The 24,355-nt window shown below is 42.1% G+C and overlaps 2 protein-coding genes and 1 long non-coding RNA gene across 3 annotated transcripts in view; 1 reads left to right on the plus strand and 2 right to left on the minus strand.

The window, feature by feature from the left end:
* LPA (lipoprotein(a)) overlaps nt 1–24,355 on the minus strand; it is a 213,677-nt gene that overhangs the window by 76,309 nt on the left and 113,013 nt on the right.
* Nucleotides 1–24,355, plus strand: part of LOC134730536 (uncharacterized) — a 26,579-nt gene continuing 2,224 nt past the window's right edge. The window contains exons 1-2 of the long non-coding RNA XR_010112324.1: nt 1–2,166; nt 23,399–23,525. This is a non-coding gene — a long non-coding RNA (uncharacterized LOC134730536). The remainder of the gene's footprint in view (nt 2,167–23,398; nt 23,526–24,355) is intronic.
* Nucleotides 13,223–24,355, minus strand: part of LOC134730529 (apolipoprotein(a)-like) — a 16,191-nt gene continuing 5,058 nt past the window's right edge. Inside the window, exons 4-7 of the mRNA XM_063605055.1 lie at nt 23,926–24,066; nt 21,740–21,846; nt 14,664–14,782; nt 13,223–14,023 (exon numbers count right to left, since the gene is read on the minus strand). Of these exons, the coding sequence (XP_063461125.1) occupies nt 13,862–14,023; nt 14,664–14,782; nt 21,740–21,846; nt 23,926–24,066 (529 nt within the window). The 3' untranslated portion in view covers nt 13,223–13,861. The remainder of the gene's footprint in view (nt 14,024–14,663; nt 14,783–21,739; nt 21,847–23,925; nt 24,067–24,355) is intronic.

Genomic DNA, 24,355 nt, shown 5'->3' on the forward strand with positions numbered 1-24,355 from the left:
GGATAAATGCTTAGCAGTGAGATTGCTGGATTATATGGTACTTCTATCTGTATTTTTTTGAGGAACCTCCATACTGTTCTTCAGACCAATTGCACTAGTTTAAATTCCCACCAACTGTTTTTAAAATTCCCTTTTTTTCCTGCATCCTCACCAGCATTTTTTATTTTTTGTCTTTTTGATAATAGCCCTACTAACTGGGGTGAGACAGTAGCTCGTTGTGGTTTAGATTTGCATTTTCCTCATTAGTGATGTTGAGCACATTTTCATACATTTGTTGGCCATTTGTATGTCTTCTTTCAAGAAATGTCTGTTCAGATCATTTGCCCTTTTTTTTTAATTGGGTTGGTTTTTTGCTGTTGAGATGTTCGAGATCCTTGTATATTCTAATACTAGCCCCCTGTCCGATGAATAGTTTACACACATATGAAGCACCACGAGATCCTTTACACAGGTTAGTTCACTTACTCCTCACTCCAACCCTATGAGGGAGGCGCTATTACTACCACTCTTATTTTACCCACAGAGAGTTCAGCAGAGGTTCATAACTTCCCCCAAAGTCACACAGCTAGTGTGGCAGATGGAGCAGGGTTGGATGCCAGAGCCAGGCCCTCCAGCCCCACGCCTCGTTGCTGCAGGAGCCCTCCAATCTGCAGTCACTGCCACAGGCATCAATGGCACTCCCCAGAATAAGGATTTATTGAGCACCTACTGTATTCACAGAACTCTAATCAGTCTGAAAGTCCAAGCAATGAAGCAAACAAAGCCAAGGAATGGTAGAAATGGCAGAGTTCAAACCAGAGTCTAGGGCCTGAAGTGCACTGTATGGGCCAGGTTAAAGTGAATGAAACATTCCTATTTTGATCCTTTTCATTATTTATTATTCATACCCATAACTACCTTTAATGCGATTAGTTTTAGATGTAAAGACAACAAATACGCTACAAATCAGCTCTTCCACCATTTTCTTCTCGTGAAAAAGGCTCTTTGAAAGCCCTGTTTTGCAGAAACTTGCTCCTTTTGCATGAATGGTAAATCATAGGAGACCTGGTAGATTACGCTACATACTTAATGTGAAAGGTTGCTTCATTCAAGAGCCTGGAGTTTTCAGACATTGTCCTGAAACTTCCCTGCCTAGGGTAATGCCAGCGACGGCAGGAAATAGCTCTGACGCACTTAAGAGTTAAATACAACCTACAGAAGTTCTGGCTGGGTGGGGAAAACCTATTGCTAAAGAGAAGAGCAACTTTTTTCTTTTTTTCTTTTCTGGAATTTGCAAACAGCATTTATTCTCAGCCTTACCTTCCACAAGCTCCACCTGGAACATTGCTGGGCAGCGTGGAAACAGAAGCAAACATCAGCCAGGCCGGCAGGGGGCAGCAGACCCCACATTTTTGCCCTCGCCTCCCGTGGGAGGGAGTGCCCGGCTCCCAAAAGCCTGTGGCGGGTTTTGTCCCAAGCGACTTCAGCCAGCAGATAGTTCGTGTCCTTCTGAGGCCGCAAAATTTGGGGTGGAAAAAGCGGGGCGTGAGGCTGAGAGTGAGGAGAGCAATCCAGGGTCGCCAGGGTGGGAGCCGCAGCGGGCCCTAGGCCTCCGGGAGGACACTGATGCTTCCGGAACGCGCGAGGCGCGCCGGCAATGCCGGCAATGGACATGCGACAGCGGCACGAGGCGGGGCACCGGGAGGGCATGCGCGGGGAGGGGGGACTCGGGCATGGCGGGCTTCAGGTTCCGAGCCCTAGCCCCGCGGGGAGGCGGCTGAGGCCCAGCGAGAATTCGAGCGCGGTGCGGGCGGGCCGGCGGTGCTGGGGGGACCCGGCGCACCCTCTGCAGCTGCTGGCCCGGGTGCTAAGCCCCTCACTGCCAGGAGCCTGCGGCGCCTGCTGGCTGCTTTGAGTGCGGGGCCCGCTGAGTCCGCGCACACCCGGAACTCGCGCTGGCCCGCGAGCGCCGCTCGCAGCCCCGGCTCCCGCCCGCGCCTCTCGCTCCACACCTCCCCGCAAGCAGAGGGAGCCGGCTTCCGCCTCGGCCAGCCCAGAGAGGGGCCGCCACAGCGCAGTGGTGGGCTGAAGGGCTCTTAGAGCGTGGCCAGAGTGGACACCAAGGCCGAGGAGGCGCCCAGAGTGAGCGAGGGCTGCTAGCACTTTGTCACCTCTCAATTTGACGTTGTAAGCTTCCTTCCACAGAGTGACCTTTTTCATGCAATCGATGTGCTCCTGTGTCAGCTATGCAAAATAATTTTTGTTTACTGAATCTGGTTTAAAAGGCAAGAAGTTGCTTCCCATTGGGAACTTTGATCCCGGTGAAACGGGATGTGTATGCCTTGAAACATGGACAGTCACATGCGCTGCTTGGTTTTGTGTAGAACTAACATGAGATGATCTTTTCCCTGATTTTCAGAATTGTGGAGAATTCACTTCGGAAAATAAGTATGTGTATCAATGCATGACCAATATGGGCGTTTACTTCAACTGATTTCACAGAAGCAGTGCTCCTAATATTTTGAGCCACACAGATTTTATCTGGTGCCTCTTTGTGATATGATCAATTAGCTGCTTACTTCATAAGTTATGTGGAGTGGGGAAGATACTCCTATTTTCTCTTTAAATGTCTTTTCTCTGATTTAAAGAAGTAATAAAGGAGAAATCTTTTTGCTATATTTTACTTTTATCCTCCACTATTCTGAAGTGTAAGCTTCAATAATTAATATAAGTACAGTAAAATTAATATTTTAAAGGTAGCTGATATGCTTGATAACCAGAAAATATTTCATTTTTTAAAAATTCTATTTCATCTACTAATTTGATCCATATGATCCATATGCAAGGGTATGTAAAAGTGTATATATAGTCATATCACAAAGGTATATGGTGTATTGAATTTATACTTTTATTGTTCATCACTAAGACCCTTTTTTACTTTAAAAGTGGGTTATATAGACCTGTGAAACATGCAACAAAAATGAAAACACTGCACCTTTTTGTGGTTCTGTAAACACACAAGAAAAGTGGAGGTCAGAATCCATGCTGTTGACCAGGTATTAAGTTGGCGTTATCAGCAATCACTGTAGTCTCTGTGAGTGCTGATGAATCTGAATGTCATGCCTTGGGAATTGCTTTTTTGACTAGATTACTGGTTTGAGGTTGTTGCCGTTGTGTTTCTTGTAAGAGTAGAAATTCACAAGTGCACAACGTTGGATTTAGGGAAGTGGAAATTTAATGCAATCACAGCGGTGCCTCATACAAAGAAAGTGATCAACGAATGTAGCCATGATAAGGGTCACTCGCTAGGCCAGTTGTAACCTACCCCTCTGCTGGATGACAGCCCTCTTACGTCTGCACTCAGCTCCCGCGTTCCCGGAGCTTCTCTTCTCAGACCGTGCAGTGCCCAGAGCTTCAGATCTGTCCATATCCTTCATCAACACCTCCTGAAAGCATGAGACCTTGCAGAGGCCCATGTCCTCCAGGTGTTGCCAAGAGAGATGAGACAGAGCCCTGGAGTCCTTTCTTATCATCCCTTGATCAGGGTGTCTTATATCTGTTAATTCTACAAATAGCCATTTTTTTAAATGTCATTTATTTTAAACCAGTAGCTCAGCTGTCCTGTGCCAGCTCCACACCCTCAACTCTACAGCTGATTACACAGTTCATTATTATGCTAATTTAAGAAATGTTAAATATATGCAAACCTACAGAGGGAACAAACACTGTAGCAACTTACCAACTTTCCCACAACCTGCAGTTAACAACTGTGAACAGTTTGTCATTTTAACTTTTCCCCAGTCCCTGGAATTTCCTCATCTCTAACCCAGTCTCCCTCAACCACTCATGATGAAGTGTGTACCCATCCAATCTGTTTTGGAACATTTTAAAATTATTTTACTTGGTTTTTTTAAAATCAGCTTTATATATGCACATAGTTTAAAGAGTCAAAAAGTTCTGTCCAGGGATGGTGGCTCACACCTGTAATCATAGCAATTTGGAAGGCCGAGGCAGGAGGATCATGAGTCCAGGAGCTTGAGACCAGATTGGCCAACATGGTGAAACTTCATCTCTAATACAAATAAAAAAAAATTAGCTGGATATAGTAGCCTATATCTGTAATCCTAGCTACTTGGGAGGCTGAGGCACGGGAATTGCTTGAACCCAAGAGGCAGAGGTTGCGGTGAGCCAAGACTGCACCACTGCACTCCAGCCTGGGCGACAGAAGGAGACTCTGTCTCAAAAAAAAAAAAAAAAAAGTAAAAAGTTCTGTTTTTACAGAATTACTGCATTTCCTTCTCTCCAGAGGCAAACACTTCCAATTCTTTATTTTATTTATTTTTGAGATGGAATTTTGCTCTGTCGCCCAGGCTGGAGTGCAGTGGCACGATCTCGGTTCACTGCAACCTTCGCCTCCCTGGTTCAAGCGATTCTCCTGCCTCAGCCTCTTGAGTAGCTGGGACTACGGCGTCCACCACCAGGCCTGGCTAATTTTTGTATTTTTAGTAGAGACTGGGTTTCACCATGCTGGCCAGGCTGGTCTCAAACTCCTGACCTCAGGGCGATCCACCCACCTCCGCCTCCCAAAGTGCTGGGATTACAGGCCTGAGCCACCGCATCCGGCCACCTCCAATTCTTTAAACTGATCCTATTGGCATTTACCTTCAGCTCTCTAAATAACTTTCTGACTGTGGTACTTCTTTTTTCAGTTTTAGTCATTACCTATTGATATGGTTTCGATCTGTGTTCATGCCCAAATTTCAAGTCAAACTGTAATCCTTAGTGTGGAGGTGGGGTCTGATGGGAGGTGATTGGCTCATAGGGCAGTAACTCATGAATGGTTTAGCACCATCTCCTGGTGCTGTTCTCCTGATAGTGAGTTCTCAGGAGATCTTGTTGTTTAAGTGTGTGTGGTACCTCCCCCACCCTTGCTCCTGCTCCTGCCATATGAGAAGTCTTACTCCCCCTTTGTCTTCCATCATGACTGCAAGCTTCCTGAGGCCTCCCAGAAGTAGAAGCCGCTATGCTTCCTGTGTAGCCTTGCAGAACTGTGAGCAAATTAAACCTCTTTTCTTTATAAATTACCCAGTTTCTATTTCTTTATAGCAATGCGAGAATGGACTAATACACCTGTGGACTTCCCACATGGGAATATTAGGATTTAACTCTTTAATGTACCATCAACATCATACCACACCCCACACACAGCATATGCGCCACATAAACACACACTCCCCCATAAATATACTATGCACACACACCCCACATAAACCACACACCACACACCCACAGATACACCATACACACCACATACCATGTATCCACACACCACACACCACACATACCATGCACACACTCATACCACACAACACACTACACACAACACACATACACTCACACCATAAACACCACACACACCACAGAACACAGACTTTACATACACCACACACCCCATACACACCGTATACACATACATACCCCATATATACACTATGCACACATACACCACACACCTCACAACACACCCTCTCACAGACACGCCATACACACCACACACCAGTACACACACACATTTTCTATACACATACCACACATACGGTACACACACCACACACACCATATGCAGCACACGCACCACATACACAAACAACCCATATATATACTATGTGCACACATACCACATACACAACACACCACAGACTCACAACACACACACTCTCACAGACACACCATACACACGACACACCACATACATGCACTCCTCACACACCATGCACACACACCACACACATATGCAACACACATACACACCATAAACACCACACACACCACACAGACACCTCACACAGATCACACACACAGCATACACATACCGTCCACATACCACACACATACACTTCACACACCGTACATACTACATACACCCACACATCCTTTTGCCATATGTACCTAAAATAATTATGTAATTATATTGTAATTTTGGTTAAGTAAATATTCAGTGTTTATGTAACTGAGGCCTGTAGTATCCTTTTATATTTCTCCCTAGAATTCATTATTTTCTTTTCTGTAAGCTTTTATGTCTGTTTCCTAATTCCACTCCAAATTCTCAGTTATATACCTTTTCAATATGCCCCCAAACCAATCAGGCCATCTAGCGTTTTTCTTCCAGAGAGCTCCTCGGGAACCACCGGCCCTGCTCTGGTGTGGCCTGGGTGCACAGCCAGCCTGCTGTGCAGTTGTGGGATCTCCATGGACTGTCATCCAGAAGACCCTCTTTCCTCTCTGATATTTGATCCCGTTTCATGGATCCCACATCTTCCTTTTTAAAAAAAGTTACTTCCTCATTTTGCCAAAGCCAATATTTTAGTATCATCCTTAGAAAGGATACATGGAAGGTATTTTTTAATTGAGGTGAAATTCTCATAAGAAAAGTAACAGTCTTATAGTGAACAATGCGTTGTATTTAGTATGTTCACATTGGCAACCACCACCTCTATCCAGTTCCAAAACATTTTCATGACCCCAAAGCACAATGCAGTACCCAATAAGCTGGTACTCTCCATGACCCCATCCCAGCCCTTGCTTTCAAGTTTCAGCCGTGTAGCAGATACCAGTACTTCATTCCTTTTTGTGGCTGTATAAACCACAATTTGTTTATCCCCTCATCTATTGATTGACATTTGGGTTGTGGCTGTTGTAACAGTGCTGCTATGAACATTGTCATGCAAGGTATCTGTTTGGGCACTTGTTTTCAATTCTTGTATATATACACCTAAGAGTAAAATTGTTAGATCACATGGTAATTCTATGTTTAGCATTTTAAGGAACTGTCAAATTCTTTTCCACAGTGGCCAAACCATTTTCCCTGTACATTCCCACCAGCAATATACACGATTCTAATTTCTCCACATCCTCACAAATGCTTGTTATTTTCCATTTTTTAAATTATAGACATTTTAATGGATATGAATTCTTATTTCATTGTGATTTTATTGGCATTTTCTTAATGACTAATGATGTTGACCATCATTTCATGTACTTATTGCCTATTTGTATATCTTTTTTGGAAAAATGTCTATTCACGTTCTTGTTTTTCTTTTTATTGTTGAGTTGTAAGAGTTCTTTTTTTTTTTTTTAACCCATTTCCCATTTGCCCCAAGAATACTATGCGGGCAGCAAGCTACATATTTTCTTTTTCTAAATAAGAAGTGGGTTAAGAGATGGCAGTCTCACTCTGTCACGCAGCCTGGAGGGCAGTGGCCCAATCATAGCTCACTGCAGTGTCGAACTCCCAGGCTCAAGTGATCTTCCCACCTTGGCCTCCCCAAGTGCTGGGATTACAGGTGTGAGCCACTGCTCCCAGCCTAGAGATCTTAATATATTCTGGACACCAGGCCTTTGTCAATAGGTTTGCTTCATCAGTAGGTTGCTTTTCACTTTCTTAATAATGTCGTTTGACACATAATAGCTTTTAATTTTTTTCATTACTTTTCAATTATTTTTTCCAGTTTTATTGAGGTACACTTCACAAATAAAAATTATATATATTTAAGATGTACAATGTAATGCCTTAATATATATGTACACTGTGAAATTATTATCATAAGCTAATTAAAATATTCACCACCTCACATAATACTTTTGTGTATATGGTGAGAACACTTAAGATCAACTCTCTTAGCAAATTTCAAGTATGCAATACAGTATTATTAACTCTAGTCACCATTCTGCACATTAGATCTCCAGAACCTATTTATCTTGCAAAGCTATACAGTTGTATCCTTTGATCAACATCTCTCCATTTCCCCCTTCCACGGCTCTGGCAATCACTAAGCTACTCTCTATTTCTAGGAATTTGACTTTGTTAGATTCCATATGTAAGCGAGATCACACAGTATTTGCCTTTCTGTGTCTGGCTTATTTCACTTATATAATGTCCTCCAGGTTGATGCAAAGGCAGGATTTTCTTCTTCATTAAGGCTGAATAATATTCCTCTGTGTGTGTGTGTGTGTGTGTGTGTGTGTGTGTATAAAACATATATATAAAGATAGATACACATTTTTATCATCCATCCTTTCATTTATTTATTTGTGTAAGTTGAACTATTCTTGCATTCGTGAAACAAATCGCACTTGATCATGGTGAATGATCTTTTTAAAGTGCTACTGGATTCAGTTTTCTAGTATTTTGTTGTGGATTTTTGCACATATGTTTATCAGCGATATTGCCTGTAATGTTCTTTTATTAGAGTATTATTTTCTGTGTTTAGTATCAGTGTAATGCTATCCTCATAAAATGAATGTGAAAGCATTCCTTCTTTTTAGTTTTTAAGAAGAGTTTGAGGAGGGTTGATATTAGTCTTTGTAATGTTTGGTATGCTTCAGTAGTGAAGCCATTAGGTCCTGGCCTTTTCATTGATGGGAGACTTGTTATTACTGATGCAATCATGTACACATTATTGGTCTGTTCAGATTTTCTATTTCTTTCTGAGTCAGTCTTTGTAGGTTTTTTGCTCTAGGAATTCATCCATTTCTTCTAAGTTATCCAATTTGTTGGCATATAATTATTCATAGTAGTCTCTTATGATCGTTTGTACTTCTGTAGTATCTATTGTAATGTCTCCTCTTTCTGGTTTTATGTGAGTATTCTCTGTTTTTCTTAATCTAGCTAAAAGTTGGTCAATTTTGTTATTTTATTGAAAACCAACTAGTAGTTTTATTTCTTTTTGGTATCAGTTTTCTAGTCTTTACTATTTCTGATGTGGTCTTTATTATTTCTTTCCTTCTACTAACTTTTGGGTTAGTTAATTCTTTGTCTAGTTTGTTGAGGTGTAATCTTAGGTTGCTTATTTGAGATCTTTCTTCTTTTTTAATGGAAGTGTTTATTGGTAAAAGCTTCCCTCTTAAAACCACTTTTGCTGCATACTATAAGTTATTGGTATGTTAGTGTGTCCATTTTCCTTTGTCTTGAGTTGTTTTTGTTTTCAATTCAAAATCATATTTATTACATTTTAAAGCAAGTGACTTATTTTAGTACAGGATAGATTAACTCATTCCAAATGATAGCTTTCTCCAATTAAAGCTACATTGTTAAAACTTGAAAAAATTATCCAGAATTTCTCTTTCATGGTGATATTTAATTTCAGTAGGGCTTTTCACATTTTGTCTGATTGGCATATAAATCAAAAACAAATATTTCTTTTTTTATTATTATACTTTAAGTTCTGGGGTACATGTGCACTACGTGCAGGTTTGTTACATAGGTATACATGTGTCGTGTTGGTTTGCTGCACCCATCAACTCGTCATTTACATTAGATATTTCTCCTAATGCTATCCCTTCCCCAGCTTCCCACCCCCTGACAAGCCCTGGTGTGTGATGTTCCCCGCCCTGTGGCCAAGTGTTCTCATCGTTCAATTCCCACCTATGAGTGAGAACATGCGGTGTTTGGATTTCTGTCCTTATGATAGTTTGCTGAGAATGATGGTTTCCAGCTTCATTCATGTCCCTGCAAAGGACATGAACTCATGTCTTGAGTTTTTAAAATTTCCTCTTTTAATATCTTCTTCGACTCATTGATTGTTCAGGAACATATTGATTAATTTCTATCTATTTGTGGATTTTCCAATATTCCCCCATTATTGATTTCTAGTTTCATACGATTATGATCTAAAAAAAAACCTGATATGATTTCAATCTTCTTACATTTTTTGACTAGTTTTGTGACCTAACATATGATCTATTCTGGAGAATATTCCCTGTGCACTTGAGAATAATGTGTATTCTACTGCTGTTGGATGGAATGTTCTGTATATTTCTGTTAGGTCTACTTGGCTAAAGTGTAGTTTAAGTCTCGTGTTTCCATATTGATTCTCTGTCTGGATGATCTGTCCATTAGTGAAAGTGGAGCTATTCAAGTGTGCTACTATGATTATATTACAGTGTAGCTCTCCTGTGAGATCTATTAATGTTTGTTTTAGTTACTATATGTAGGTACTACAATTTTGGGTATATATATTAATATATATTTATAATTGTTATATATTTGTAATGAACTGATCTCCTTATTATTATATTCTTCTTCATCTCTTTTTACAGTTTTTGACTTAAAGTCTGCTTTACCTCATGTTGAGTTGAGTTTCCCTTATCCAAAATGCCTGAAACCAGAATTGTTTTGAATTTTGAATTGTTTTTGCAATATTTGCATTATGATATGGTTTGGCTGTGTCCCACCCAAATCTCATCGTGAATTGTAACCCTCATGATCCCCATGTGTCAAGGGAGGAGCCCAGTGGGAGGGGATTGGATCATGGGGGCAGTTTTCCCTATGCTGTTCTTGTGAGAGTGAGTGAGTTCCCACAAGATCTGATGGTTTTATAAGTGTTTGACAGTTCCTCCTTCACACGCTCACACTCCGTCCTGCCACCTTGTGAAGAAGGTGCCTGCTTCTCCTTCATCTTCCACCATGATTATAAGTTTCCTGAGGCCTCCTTAGCCATGCTTCCTGTTAAGCCTGTGGAACTCTGAGTTAATTAAACATCTTTCCTTTATAATTACTCAGTCTCTTTGTAGTATTCTTTATAGCAGTGTGAGAATGGACTAATACAAATTATATATTTACTGTTTTTGCATCCCTAAACACAAAAATCCAAAATGCTCCGAAGAACATTTCCTTTGAACATCATGTTGGCACTTAAACATTTTTAATTTTGGAGTATTTCAGATTTCAGATGTTTGGATTAGTGATACTCAATCTGTATAACTACCCCTCTATCTTCTGGTTTCCATTTGCATAGAATATTTTTTCCATCCCTTTACTTTCAGTCTGAGTCCTTACAGGTGAAGTGAGTGTGTCATAGGCATCATATAGTTGGATCTTATTTTTTAATCTATTTGGCCACTGTACGTCTTTTTATTGGAAAATTTAATCCATTTCCATTCAAGATAATTACTTATAGGTAAGATCTGCTATCACCATTTCGTTAATTGCTTTCTGGTTGTTTTGTAGACCCTTCGTTCCTTTATTCCACTCTTCGTACCTTTATTTGTGATTAAGTGATTTTCTCTAGTGGTATGCTTTGATTCCTTTTTATCTTTTGTATATCTACTTTAGGTTTTTGCTTTGTGGTTACGATGGTGCTTACAAAAAAATCTTATAGTTATATCAGGCTATTATATAAGGTGTATAATAACAAAATCCTCCGAGCTAAAGCAGCATGTTCTAACCCAGTGCAAAGAAGCTAAGAACCTTGAAAAAAGGTTACATGAATTGCTAAGTAGAATAACCAGTTTAGAGAAGAACATAAATGACCTGATCGGACTGAAAAACACAGCATAAGAACTTTGTGAAGCATATACAAGTATCAATAGCCAAATCGATCAAGCAAAAGAAAGGATATCAGAGATTGAAGATCAACTTAATGAAATAAAGCAAGAAGACAAGAATAGAGGATAAAGAATGAAAAGGAATAAACAAAGGCTCCAAGAAATATGGGACTATGTGAAAAGACCAAATCTACATTTGATTGATGTACCTGAAAGTGATGGGGAGAATAGAACCATGTTGGAAAACACTCTTCAGGATATTATCCAGGAGAGCTTCCCCAACCTAGCAAGACAGACCAACATTCAAATTCAGGAAATACAGAGAACACCACAAAGATACTCCTCGAGAAGAGCCACCTCAAGACATAATCATCAGATTCACCAAGGTTGAAATGAAGGAAAAATTTCTAAGGGCAGCCAGAGAGAAAGGTTGGGTTACCCGGAAAGGGAAGCCAATCAGACTAACAGTGGATCTCTCTGCAGAAACCCAACAAGCCCGAAGAGAGTGGGGGCCAATATTCAACATTCTAAAAGAAAATAATTTTCAACCCAGAATTTCATACCCAGCGAAACTAAGCTTCATAAGCAAAGGAGAAATAAAATCCTTTACAGACAAGCAAATGCTGAAAGATTTTGTCACCACAAGGCCTGCCTCACAAGAGCTCCTGAACGAAGCACTAAACATGGAAAGGAACAACTGGTACCAGCCACCGCAAAAACTACCAAATTGTAAAGGCCATCCACATTATGAAGAAACTGCATTAACTAATGGGCAAAATAACCCGCTAGCATCATAATTACAGGATCAAAATCACACATAACAATATTAACCTTAAATGTAAACGGACTAAATGCCCCCAATTAAAAGACACAGACTGGCAAATTGAATAAAGAGTCAAGACCCATTGGTGTGCTGTATTCAGGAAACATATCTCATGTGCAAAGACATACGTAGGCTCAAAATAAAGGGATGGAAGAATATTTACCAAGCAAAAGGAAAGCAAAAAGAAAAAAAAAAGCAGGGATTGCAATTCTAGTCTCTGATAAAATATACTTTAAGCCAACAAAGATCAAAAGAGACAAAGAAGGGCATTACTTATACAAAAATTAACTCAAGATGGATTAAAGACTTAAATGTAAAACCTAAAATCATAAAAACCCTGGAAGAAAACTTAGGCAATACCATTCAGGACATAGCATGGGAGAAGACTTCATGACTAAAACACTAAAAGCAATGGTAACAAAAGCCAAAATAGACAAATGAGATCTAATTAAACCAAAGAGCTTCTGCACAGCAAAAGAAACTATCATCGGAGTGAACAGGCAACCTACATAATAGGATAAAATTTTTGCCATCCATCTGACAAAAGGCTAATATCCACAATCTACAAAGAACTTAAACAAATTTACCAGAAAAAAACAACACCATCAAAAAGTGGGCAAAGGATATGAACAGATGCTTCTCCAAAAAAGGCATTTATGCAGCCAACAAACATATGAGAAAAGCTCATCATCACTGATCATTAGAGAAATGCAAATCAAAACCACAATGAGATACCATCTCATGCCAGTTAGAATGGCGATCATTAAAAAGTCAGGAAACAACAGATGCTGGAGAGGATGTGGAGAAACAGGAATGCCTTGATACTGTTGGTGGGAGCGTAAATTAGTTCAACCATGTGGAAGACAGTGTGGCGATTCCTCAAAGATCTAGCACCAGAAACACCATTTGACCCTGCAATCCCATTATTGGGTATATACCCAGAGGATTATAAATCATTCTGCTATGAAAACACATGCACACATATGTTTATTGTGGCACTATTCACAATAGCAAAGAGTTGGAACCAACCCAATTGCCCATCAATGTTAGATTGGATAAAATGTGGCACATATACACCATGGAATTCTATGCAGCCATAAAAAAGGATGAGTTCATGTCCTTTGCAGGGACATGGATGAAGCTGGAAACTATCATTCTCAGCAAACTAACACAAGAACAGAAAAACAAACACAGCATGTTCTCACTCATAAGTGTGAGTTGAACAAGGAGAACACATGGACACAGGGAGGGCAACATCACACACCTAGGCCTGTCAAGGGGTGGAGGGCTAGGGGAGGGATAGAACTAAAAGAAATACCGAATTAGATGACAGGTTGATGGGTGCAGCAAACTACCATGGCACGTGTACATCTATGTAACAAACCTGCACATTCTGCACATGTACCCCAGGACGTAAAGTCTAAAAAATAAAAATAAAAATAGATGGGATGAAAAGAGCATGAAAATGTTGAAGACCAAAACCAAAATTAATTCAAATCAAAATAAGTGCAGAGTTTATTTTTAACAAATGTCATAGCTATGACACCTTAATACAGAATTTGTCAGACCTTAAAAGCTTATACACAAAAATACCAAAAATGCCAAGGTTTGGCATAGCTGGTAGCTGGGAACAGTGTCTTCGTTTGATTGCTGTCTATTATTTCCAGCATGCTAAATCCTTACCCACATTTCAGCTTCTAAGTAGGTTGATGCTTCACTCTGTCTCCCGTCCAATTAATTATTTCTCATCATTCCCTCAATCCAAGTAACAAACCTTGAAACACGAGCATAGACACCAGGCTTATTGGGGCGTGCACAGCCAAGACCCCAAGAAGTGACTCCTTGTAAAATGTATTTGTCCTTCTCGAAGCAAACCAGAGGCCCTCCACTGTCACCCTAAACAGAGGTAGGGGAAAATTCATGTGAGCTTTAAGCTGCCAACCTTTTAATATGGGATGCCATCCTTCTCTTATCCATATGTACATTTTCCCAGTAATTCAAATCAGAAAGGAACTTATGAGCATATTACTCAAGCATCTGCAGTGCTTAAGTACTTAGCAAAGTCTATTCAACAAAACCACATCACTTAGTTTTTTCCTGGGAAAAAAAATAATCCCTTGTGAATCCTGCATGTATCGCTTCCTAACTTGGTGTTTCCTTTAGACTGGGCTAGCCTGGACATCATTGTTAAGTGTGTGTAATTTGTCTTGGTCCTGTACCCTCTACCTTCCTCTCTACTGGAAAAGCCACCACTTCAGTCACTGGTGACCAGCACACACCAGGAAGGTGAGTGGCCTGAGGTAGTTATGGCACTTATGGCTCCCTTGCTATGGATCTGGAACTCAGGCCCCAAGACGTCTCCTCAGATGATCTGAATATGCATTCAGGGACAGATCTGGGGAGTTTCTGAGCAACACTTAGACTGGGGTCTTCCATTGACAAAACCTTCCTGAATTTGCCACTTTGGGACTGACGTCTAAGGGACTGAGACTGAGACAGGAGAGCACAAGACTTTGATCTCTTGATCTTTTCTTACCTGGCAACTATCAGTGCCTCCGGCCAAATGCTCAGCACAAATATACTTATAGTGATTGCACACTTCATTCTCAATCACAAGGAGCTGGGCTTCCTTGAGAAGGCCAGACCCAAAGTTACCTGTGTTTAAAAAGATGAAAGAAATGGTTACTGAGGCCAAAACTTGTTCACGAGGAAATTCCAGAAGAACAGAGCAGTGGAGCTGGACCTCCTGTCTGTCCGTGAGGCTGCAGAACACAAGGCAGCTCCCAATGCCACTGGACTCTCTGACCCATTAAAGTGCAAATGTCATATAAGATTTTATGTTCCCAAGACCTGGATTCAACAATCTGGGCTTTGTCATGCTGCTTTGGGGTTGGTTGTTGTTTGTGTACTTTTTGCTTTTCTTTTGAAGCTATGAAAATGATTTTTACAATGTAAAGAGAGTCTGAGAAATACAATTGCTATTCTTTTTATATACTTTTTTCAGATTTTTATATGCTTCTTTTACTATTACATCATAATGCACAATTTCCTATACTGATTTTTTCAATCAATGTTATATCATGAGTTTTTAAAAAAATGCTACAGTCTTCATAACTAATATTTTAATGGGGAGTGACTGCTTAATGGGCATGAGGTTTCCTTTGGGGATGAGAAAAATGTCCTGGAAATATGGTGACGGTTGCACACCATTGTGAATGTACTGAGTGCCACTCAGTGGTACGTGCCAAAATGGTTAAAATAGTAACTCTATGTTGTATAAATTTTATTGCAATAAAAATGAATAGTCATCATTTACTAAGAATCAACCTTTCCAGGCACAAGCTCGTAATGTGGTATATCTCACTTAATCCTCACAACAGTCCTATGAAACAGGCACTTGCCATTCCTGTTCTTCAGTTGAGGAAACTGAGGCGTAAGGAGGTTGTATAGCTCAGCTTGAGTCTGGGTCTGCGGAGTCACTGCCCAAATGCTTCCTCCCCATGCGTGTTGGCCCCACTCTTGCTTCCAACCTTCCACATGTTTGTTCATAAAGTTCATTCTTATTCCTTATTACTTTCTGAAGTCTCAGTTCCCATAATTATATAGACATATTTCTATCTCACAGTAACATTGCCAAATTATTCTCTAAAAGGGTGTGACAGTGTAAAATGTCACTGGAAAACAATTACTTTGCCTCACCCTTGTGATATTCAATTTTTAAAATATTAGCTAACATAGTAGGTGGAAATTGTCCTGATTCATTTTCTAATTTACACTTCCTTGACAATTAGGGAGAAGAAATACTAGGGACAATTCTCCTCGTTGTAGTTCTTCTTTTGTGAAAAACTGCTTAATTTCCTTTGCCAAATTGAAACAGAACCTCTGCTAAAGTGCCAGAGGAAATGCTGTTTTCCCAGATGGACATGCCCAGGGATGTCTCAGTGCTCTCACAAATAATCCAATTTTCCAATGTTGCAAGCCCAGCTCTCATTAGAATTTTGCAAAACTTTGCAAGCATGGCACAGGCAAGAACTGAGGCACTCTCTCCTGCTTTCCCCAAAGCCTTTGACTGCACTTAGATCATTGTCTTCAGTGTCAGAAAACTGACACCGAATCTGGAGTTTACATGAGCAGCGTGGAAGAGTCTCTTCCGCAGAGCTGCATGGAGGAAGCTCCTCCTGACTACCGAGCATTGGGCATGGGATGCATCACCTGGACTGCACAGATGTGTAAAGGGGCACCCTTCTCAAAATATTTTGCTGAAAATTAAGTTAGGTGTCACTGCTCTCAGATTTGCTCTCTGAGCAAGGCAAACATCCTGATAAGAGGGAAAACCCACCAGGAGTTGCTGGGAAATTAATGCAGTCTATGAGTATGTGCTGCCATCTCGTGGCCAATGTAGAGATGGCACCTCTGAGGGCAGGGTGGGCCACAGGTGACCTGAGGATTGAAGCCCTCTCTGATGGCACCCTGGAGACAGGGCCACGGGATCAGCCCAGTGATTGCAGATGAGACTTACATGGACAAGCCCCTTGGCCTCAACACCCACTCTGCACTTGGTACATCCAAATCTGGGAAGGTCTGGTCACATGAAGGGGAGAGGGGGAGAATTTTGACCTCCCTCTGAGAAGCTGAGAACACCCATTGATCTGATGTCATTATTAACATGTAGAAAGTTGATAAGCAGGCCTGAGTTATGTATTGTGGCTCCTCCTGGTCTAGTTGGTGTTCTGAAAATCCTTTTCTAAGTGGACATGTGGGTGAGACCAGAGGAGACTGGGAGCCCAGTGCAGGATGGTAATTAGAAATGTGTGGATGGGGGTGGGAGAGAGGAAACAGTGAGTGGGCTCTGGGGTCAATGCCCAGCTACACCCTGCTTATGTGATGTTTATTTATGATGATGGTGGTGATGATTAAACCAATGGTGATAGTGATGGTGTTAATGATGGTGATGGTGATGGTAGTGCTGGTGATGATGGTGGTGCTGGTGATGATGGTGGTGGTGATAATGGTGATGGTAATGATAATGGTGATGGTGGTGGAGTAGCGGTGATGGTGGTGGTTAGTAATGATGGTTACAGTGATCATTGTGATGATGGTGATAGTGATCATGGTGGTGGTGATGATGGTTACAGTGATGGTGGTATTGGAGATGGTGTTGATGGTGGTGATTGTGATGGTGACGATGGTGGTGATAGTGATGGTGGTAGTAATAATGGTGATGATGGTGGTGGTGATGATAGTGATGGTGATGATGGTGGTAGTGGTAATGATACTGGTGATGGTGTTGAAATGGTATTGATGGTGATGGTCGTGGGTAGTAATGATGATGGTGATGGTGGTGATGGTGATGGTAGTGATGATGGTAGTGGTAATGCTAATGGTGATGGTGGTGGAATTGTGATGGTGGTGGTAGGCATAGTAACAGTGGTAATGATGGTGATTGTGATGATGGTGGTAGTGGTAATGATGATGGTAATGGTGGTGGTGATGATAGTGATGGTGATGATGGTGGAAGTGGTAATGATGATGGTAATGGTGGTGGTGATAGTGATGGTGATGATGGTGGTAGTGCTAATGATATTGGTGATGGTGTTGGGATGGTGTTGATGGTGATGGTGGTGGGTAGTAATGATGATCATGGTGACGGTGGTGGTGGTGATGATGGTGATGTTGGTAATGGTAATGCTAATGGTGATGGTGGTAGTGGTAATGCTAATGGTGATGGTGGTGGAATTGTGATGGTGGTGGTAGGCATAGTAATAGTGGTGATGATGGTGATTGTGACGATGGTGGTAGTGGTAATGATGATGGTAATGGTGGTGGTGATGATAGTGATGGTAATGATGGTGGAAGTGGTAATGATGATGGTAATGGTGTTGATGATAGTGATGGTGATGATGGTGGTAGTGGTAATGATGACGGTAATGGTGTTGGTGATAGTGATGGTGATGATGGTGGTAGTGCTAATGATATTGGTGATGGTGTTGGGATGGTGTTGATGGTGATGGTGGTGGGTAGTAATGATCATGGTGACGGTGGTGGTGGTGATGATGGTGATGTTGGTAGTGGTAATGCTAATGGTGATGGTGGTAGTGGTAATGCTAATGGTGATGGTGGTGGAATTGTGGTGATGGTGGTGGTAGGCATAGTAACAGTGATGATGGTGGTGGTGATGATGGTGATTGTGATGATGATGGTAGTGGTAATGATGATGGTGATGGTAGTGGAATGGTGTTGATGGTGATGGTGTTGGGTAATAATGATGATGATGGTGAGTGATGGTTCTGATGGTGATGTTGGTGATGTTGACAGTGAAGATGATAGTGTTAATGGTGATGGTGGTGGAATAGTGGTGATGGTGATATTAATGGTAGGGGTGGTAATGATGATGGTGGTGGTGATGATGGTGATGGGGTGGTAATGATAATGGCGATAGTGATGGAATGCTGATGATGGTGATGAAGACAGGTAGTAATGATGGTGACAGGGATGAGGATAGTGATGGTGGTGGTGGTGATGATGGTGATCGTGATAATGATATTGGTGTTGGTGGTGATGGTGGTTATGGTGATGGTGGTGGCAATGATAATGGTGGTGGTGATGATGGTGATATGGTTTGGCTCTGTGTCTCCACCCAAATCTCATATCAAATTGTAATCCTCAATGTTGGAGAAGGGGCCTGGTGACAGGGTATTGAATCATGGAGGGAGGCTTCCCCTTTGCTTTTCTCATGATAGTGAGTGAATTATCATGAGATTTGGTTGTTTAAAGGTGTGCAGCACTTCCACTGCACTCTCTTTCTCCTGCTCCACCATTGAAGATATAGCCGCTTCCCCTTCACCTTCCACCACGATTGACAGTTTCCTGTTGCCTCCCCAGCCATGCTTCCTGTACAGCCTGTGGAACTGTGAGTCAGTTCAACCTCTTTTCTTTATAAATTACCCAGTCTCAGGTAGTTCTCTATAGCAATGCAGGAATGGACTAATACAGATGAGGAAATATAGAGGATAGTGATAATGGTGGCAGTGATAATGGCAGTGGTGATGATGGTGGTGATGGTGATAGTGATGATGGTGGTGGTAATGTTAATGGTGATGGCAGTGGAATTGTGGTGATGGTGATGGTGGTAGTAGCGGTGGTAATGATGATGGTGGTGGTGATGGTGATGTCATGCTGATAGTAGTGGGACAGTGGTGATGGTGATGGTGGTAGTAGTGGTAGTGGTAGTAATGATGATGATGGTGGTAGTGATGGTGATGGTGATGATGTTGAGAGTGATGATATTGGTGATGGTGGTAGTAGTGGTAGTGGTAGTAGTAATGATGATGGTGGTGGCGATGGTGATGGTGGTAATGATGTTGACAGTGATGATATTGGTGATGGTGGTGGAATGGTGGTGATGGTGATGGTAGTGCCAGTAAGAATGATGATAGTGGCGGCGATGATGTTGATGGGGATGATGGTGGTAGTGGTGGACAGTGATGATGATGATTATGTGTAATCTTAATCCTCACAATTATCTCATATGTAAGATGAGAAAGCGGAGGCTAAAAGAGATTAAATAACTGCCCAATGTCACATGAAAGATGGGAGAGCCAGAACTCACACCCAGATCCTTATGATTTTAGCTTCATGCTTTCATCAGTTGAGGTATCGTAGAGGCTCTGTTTGCTTTCTGGCTGCCCAGCAGCTTTTCACCCTACCTCCCATAATCCTCTTGAAAGATCTATCTAACTTTTGCCCCTTATGGGTATTAGTGGGGTCTTGCCTTCACCTCCAACATGGAACAATTGGTGCAGGTCGGAGCCAATCAGTGATGGGTTCAGGGGCAGGACTGTGACCCAAGTTTGACTTCTCAGAGTGGGCAGACTATTGTCCACATAATTGGGAGAGTGGCCTTTCTTATTCTTTCCCGGTACAGCCACAGCACCACAGCATCTGCAGCCATGGGAATGTCACCTTTGTGCCCCCAAATAGTGCCTACTCCATGATTGGGAGGACCTGGGATTTGGGGCCATCATGTGAGCCTGAAAACTTTGCAGCTCACTAAGAATTTCCCTTGTTTTGCTTAATCCAATTTGAGTTGGATTTTCTGTCACTTGCAAGAAAGAATCATGTTAGATATAATTCTATTCTTTATTAGTAGTAGGAGCTGCCATGATGGAGTGCTTAGGATGTGCTCAGCACTTGATGCACTTTCTTATTATTTCCCCCATAACAGCCCTGAAGCCCACATCAGCTGAGGAAACAATCAGCGAGAGCTCACGACTTTTCTAAGTCCTGACAGCCCATAGGCAGGAGCCAGGGTTCCAATTCAGGTTTGTCTGTACCACCCTGCACCTTCTCTGAGCCCCAGCTTCCTCAATGGTAAAATAGGAATAATACCTAACTCACAGTGGTTTGTAGCATTTAAATTTTAAAATATGCAAACACCAGGAGCAGCTTCGCACACCCATAGGTGTCCCTCATTTGCCAAGTTTCCTTTTACCTGGCCTCAGTGCTCCCAGACTCAGCAGTGCAGAAAAAGGGAACAAGGAGTCAAGGAGGTGAGGTTTTAAAAATAATAGGAAAAGGACAGAAAAAGGGAAGCCTACTTTGAAATTATCTAGACCTGTGGTTTTTAATCTTTTTAAAAACACAAAAAACATTTTATCAAATCAAAGCTTATGCAAAAGGCTGATGTACAAAGCACCATTTGAAAATGCTGGTTTTACAGATAAGAGATTAGAGCCAAGTGGTACAAAGAGGTAACGTGTCTAGTTCAGATCTATCTGGCAAGTGGCAGAGTCAGAACATTTTTCCAGGGCCCCAGACTCCCAGTGCCCTCGCCTGCACCTCTGAGAAAGTAGAGCTGAGACTTTAAGACAGTTTCAGTTTTCCTACTGCCAAGGGGTTAAGGCTGACGGATATAATTATTGTCAGGGCGTACTGCAAAGAGAAGAAGGAATCCATAAAATGTAGTACAGGTGCTGATACCACATCCTGCACAAAAATATTCCCTCTCTTGCTCTCACCCATCAACCAATACCAAATGCCATCCTAGACTTGGGGCCATGGGAACTGTCTGCCTCTCCCCCAGCTTCAGGTCCCCTGCCTAACACCCTCACACACACATTAGACATGTGGGTATTTGGGAAGAAGAATAGTTTAATTACAACTTTTGTCATTACTGTTTTGCACCATGTTTAGAAATGCAGTCTGTCTAATTTCACATGAAAAATAATCTAACACCCTTAACTTGAGGGCTGGGTCAAAACCCCACTTACCTGGGGAAGCAATATGAATGCTGAAATTATGATTAAGAGACTCAAAGACCTCTACTGGTGTTTGTTTGTTTTTGTTGTAAGGGAAACATACAATCATTACAAAAAAAAAAAAAAGATTCTGAAAACAAAAAAGAGAGAGACTCAAGGAAATGGCACCCCTCCCCTTGCCCAGGTCCCTTGAAGACTGATTATGGAGACATAGACAGGTGTCCAGGCAAAGTCAGGAGTGGGTAGACCACATTCATGGATAGGAATTTGTACAACTATCTCCAAAATGCTCATTTTGTAACATGCACTGTAGGTCAAAAACAATTTGTTATGTGGGCAATGGAATTGATCTCACCTTGGGTTTCTCCCCAGCCAGTGATGTAACATTCAGTCCTGGCGGTGACCATGTAGTCTGGGGATGGCAGACAAGCTGGCATTACTTTGTCAGTGATGACGGCAGACCTATTAGGAAAGTATTAGCAGTTATGTTTCACTGCCCAGCTGGAAGTGGCAGTACCCACAACCAGTCATCCCTGCCTTGAAGCCCCAGAGCCCTCTGAGCTGGCACTGCCTTGCTTCACTGACACAGAGCAATGTGGAACACAGCGTTTCACCCTCACATTTGCCTGTGGTTGCCTATGGACTACACAGATGTAAGGTTTCATTTGAAAGGCATCAGTTGCATGCAAGAAACTGAGGGTGGCCTTAGCCTTTGAAAGTAGGGATGACAAAGGCGCCCTTCTCATGTATATTCTGTGCACGATTGGAATCTCATGCCAAGTGTGTCCTTTCATATTAATTGAAGAGGGCATTGATGACTGGGCAGAATGTCTGGCTGAGACATCATCAAGAGGGTATAAAATTGCAAATGCCTTGTGTGCCCAGAGCAAGTTGCTCCATCTGGATCCTCCACTTCCTCCTCGTGAATGTTACTAAACCGTGGTGGTAAGAATGCAGTAAAATGCTAGACATCAAATGAAAGAGGATTGGAAATAAGCACCTTGCATGAACAAAATGGTATTGTTTTCCAAGGACATTCATATACCTTAGAATCCCAGGGACTCTTAAAGATTAGAACTCTGGGTTTTAGACCTGATTCTACTTTAGTAAGTTCAAGGGGATAAAGGAATGGAAATGAGAAATGCCCTATTCTGACCAAAAATCATCATTAGCACCAACTTTGAAGCAGACACACTTTCTGCTTCTGGACACTAGAAGGCCCAGCCTGTGATGCAGATGTCCTCACTCTACAGCTTCCCTCATGGAGCACTAAATGCCCTAGACTCTAGGGGTGTGGGGATGTGCAGTGGGAACTCTAAACTCAAAACGTATCAGCCTATCAGAGAATGCCTCCAAAACCCCACATTTCCTAAGTGACTTGTTCAAGCCACCAGAACACCCCAGCTCTCTGAGGACCGTGAGGAGCAGAGACCTTGTATTTGCACATTTGCTGGGATGGTGGGGAGGACCCTGGGAAGCAAGAGGGAGATCAGCTACTGTTTATAAAGGCTGAGCCAGAAAGGCCCTTCTCTCCTTCCTAGAGTGTCAGAGGATTCCAGGACATCACCCCTCAGTTCACAGACCCAGAGAAGCTTCCCTGGGCTTGTGACCAGGCCCAGGAGAGCAGCTCAGGCTCCTGCCTGCCCCATGCCTTCCCAACCAGGCCATGCTCATCCCTGTCCGCATTGACACCCTGCCTTCCAGAGCCACCAGCACAGCGAGCACCCCGCATGCCTTGTCACCTGTCCCAAACCTGACTCTCCTACAAATACCTGTTTCTTAGCTGATTGTACTGTCACCTAGGTCCAAATAGACTAACTTTAAGTGACATAAGCAAAGGTATCACTTTGTCAGGCTTAATAAAACAAAATTTCACCAGGAAAGAGAAAATCAAAGAAGACAACAATAATATTATTATTTGCATTTGTAAATTGTATGTTGTGTGGGGTTTTTTTTTGACATTATGGAATATTTCTGTTCATTTGTTTTGTTTTCTTTTCTTTTGTTGAGACAGGGTCTTGATCTGTCACCCAGCCTGGAGTGCAGTGGCACAATCATAGCTGCCTACAGCCTTGAAGTCCTGGGCTCAAGCAATTCTTCCTCCTCAGCCTCCTGAATAGCAGTGATTACAGGCGCCCACAGTAAGCATGGCTCGATGTGGTGGTTTTTCAAGCACTTTGAAATGCAATCTCATTTGATTCTCTCCAGCATATTATTATGAAAGGGGAATAGTTAGCCTGGAATAACAACCTTTCCCTGATCATGAATGTGGATGAACTGGTGAACATTAAGTAAGTTTTACAGGTAACAAGGTATCTCTTTTTCCACGTGAGGAAACTGAATCCTTCTGCCTTTTTAAAGAGCACAACTAACGTGTGGCAGGGCTGGGGTTGAAGATTGATGCTGTTCCCAAAGCCCTTGAGCATTTCATGTGATAGACAGCCCCTCCCCAATGCCATGCAGTGGCCGTGGCCCATAAAACCCAGACATAAAGCAAATATCTTCACTAGCGTGGGGTGAAGACCACAGGTGAGCGAGTACCTGCTTAGCTTTAGCAAGGCAATATCTGCTTGTGTGGGCTCCAAGAACAGCCTAGACACTTCTATTTCCTGAACATGAGATTCGAGATTCACTTCTTGGTGTGCACCCAGGATGACCTTGTAGGATGAAGGCCTTGAGGACCTAGAAAAGATGAGGATGTCAAGAGAAAAATATGGTCCAGCCCCTTCAGGTATCCTCTGTGCTATGAACTTGGCACTGTCCCTCTGACACCCTCGGCCACCCAGAATCAGTGACTTATGAGTGGCAAGAAACAAAATTCACAATTTGCTGGAAACTGACAGTTAAGGTCTGTTCTCAGTCTGTTTCATCAGAGACTGTGATATAGTTTGTATATTTGTCCCCATCTAAATCTCGTGTTCAACTCTAGTCCCCAGTGATGGAGCTATGGCCTGTGAAAGGGGTTTGGATC

This window comes from Pan paniscus, chromosome 5, assembly GCF_029289425.2.
Source record: "Pan paniscus chromosome 5, NHGRI_mPanPan1-v2.0_pri, whole genome shotgun sequence".
Lineage (NCBI taxonomy): Eukaryota > Metazoa > Chordata > Mammalia > Primates > Hominidae > Pan > Pan paniscus.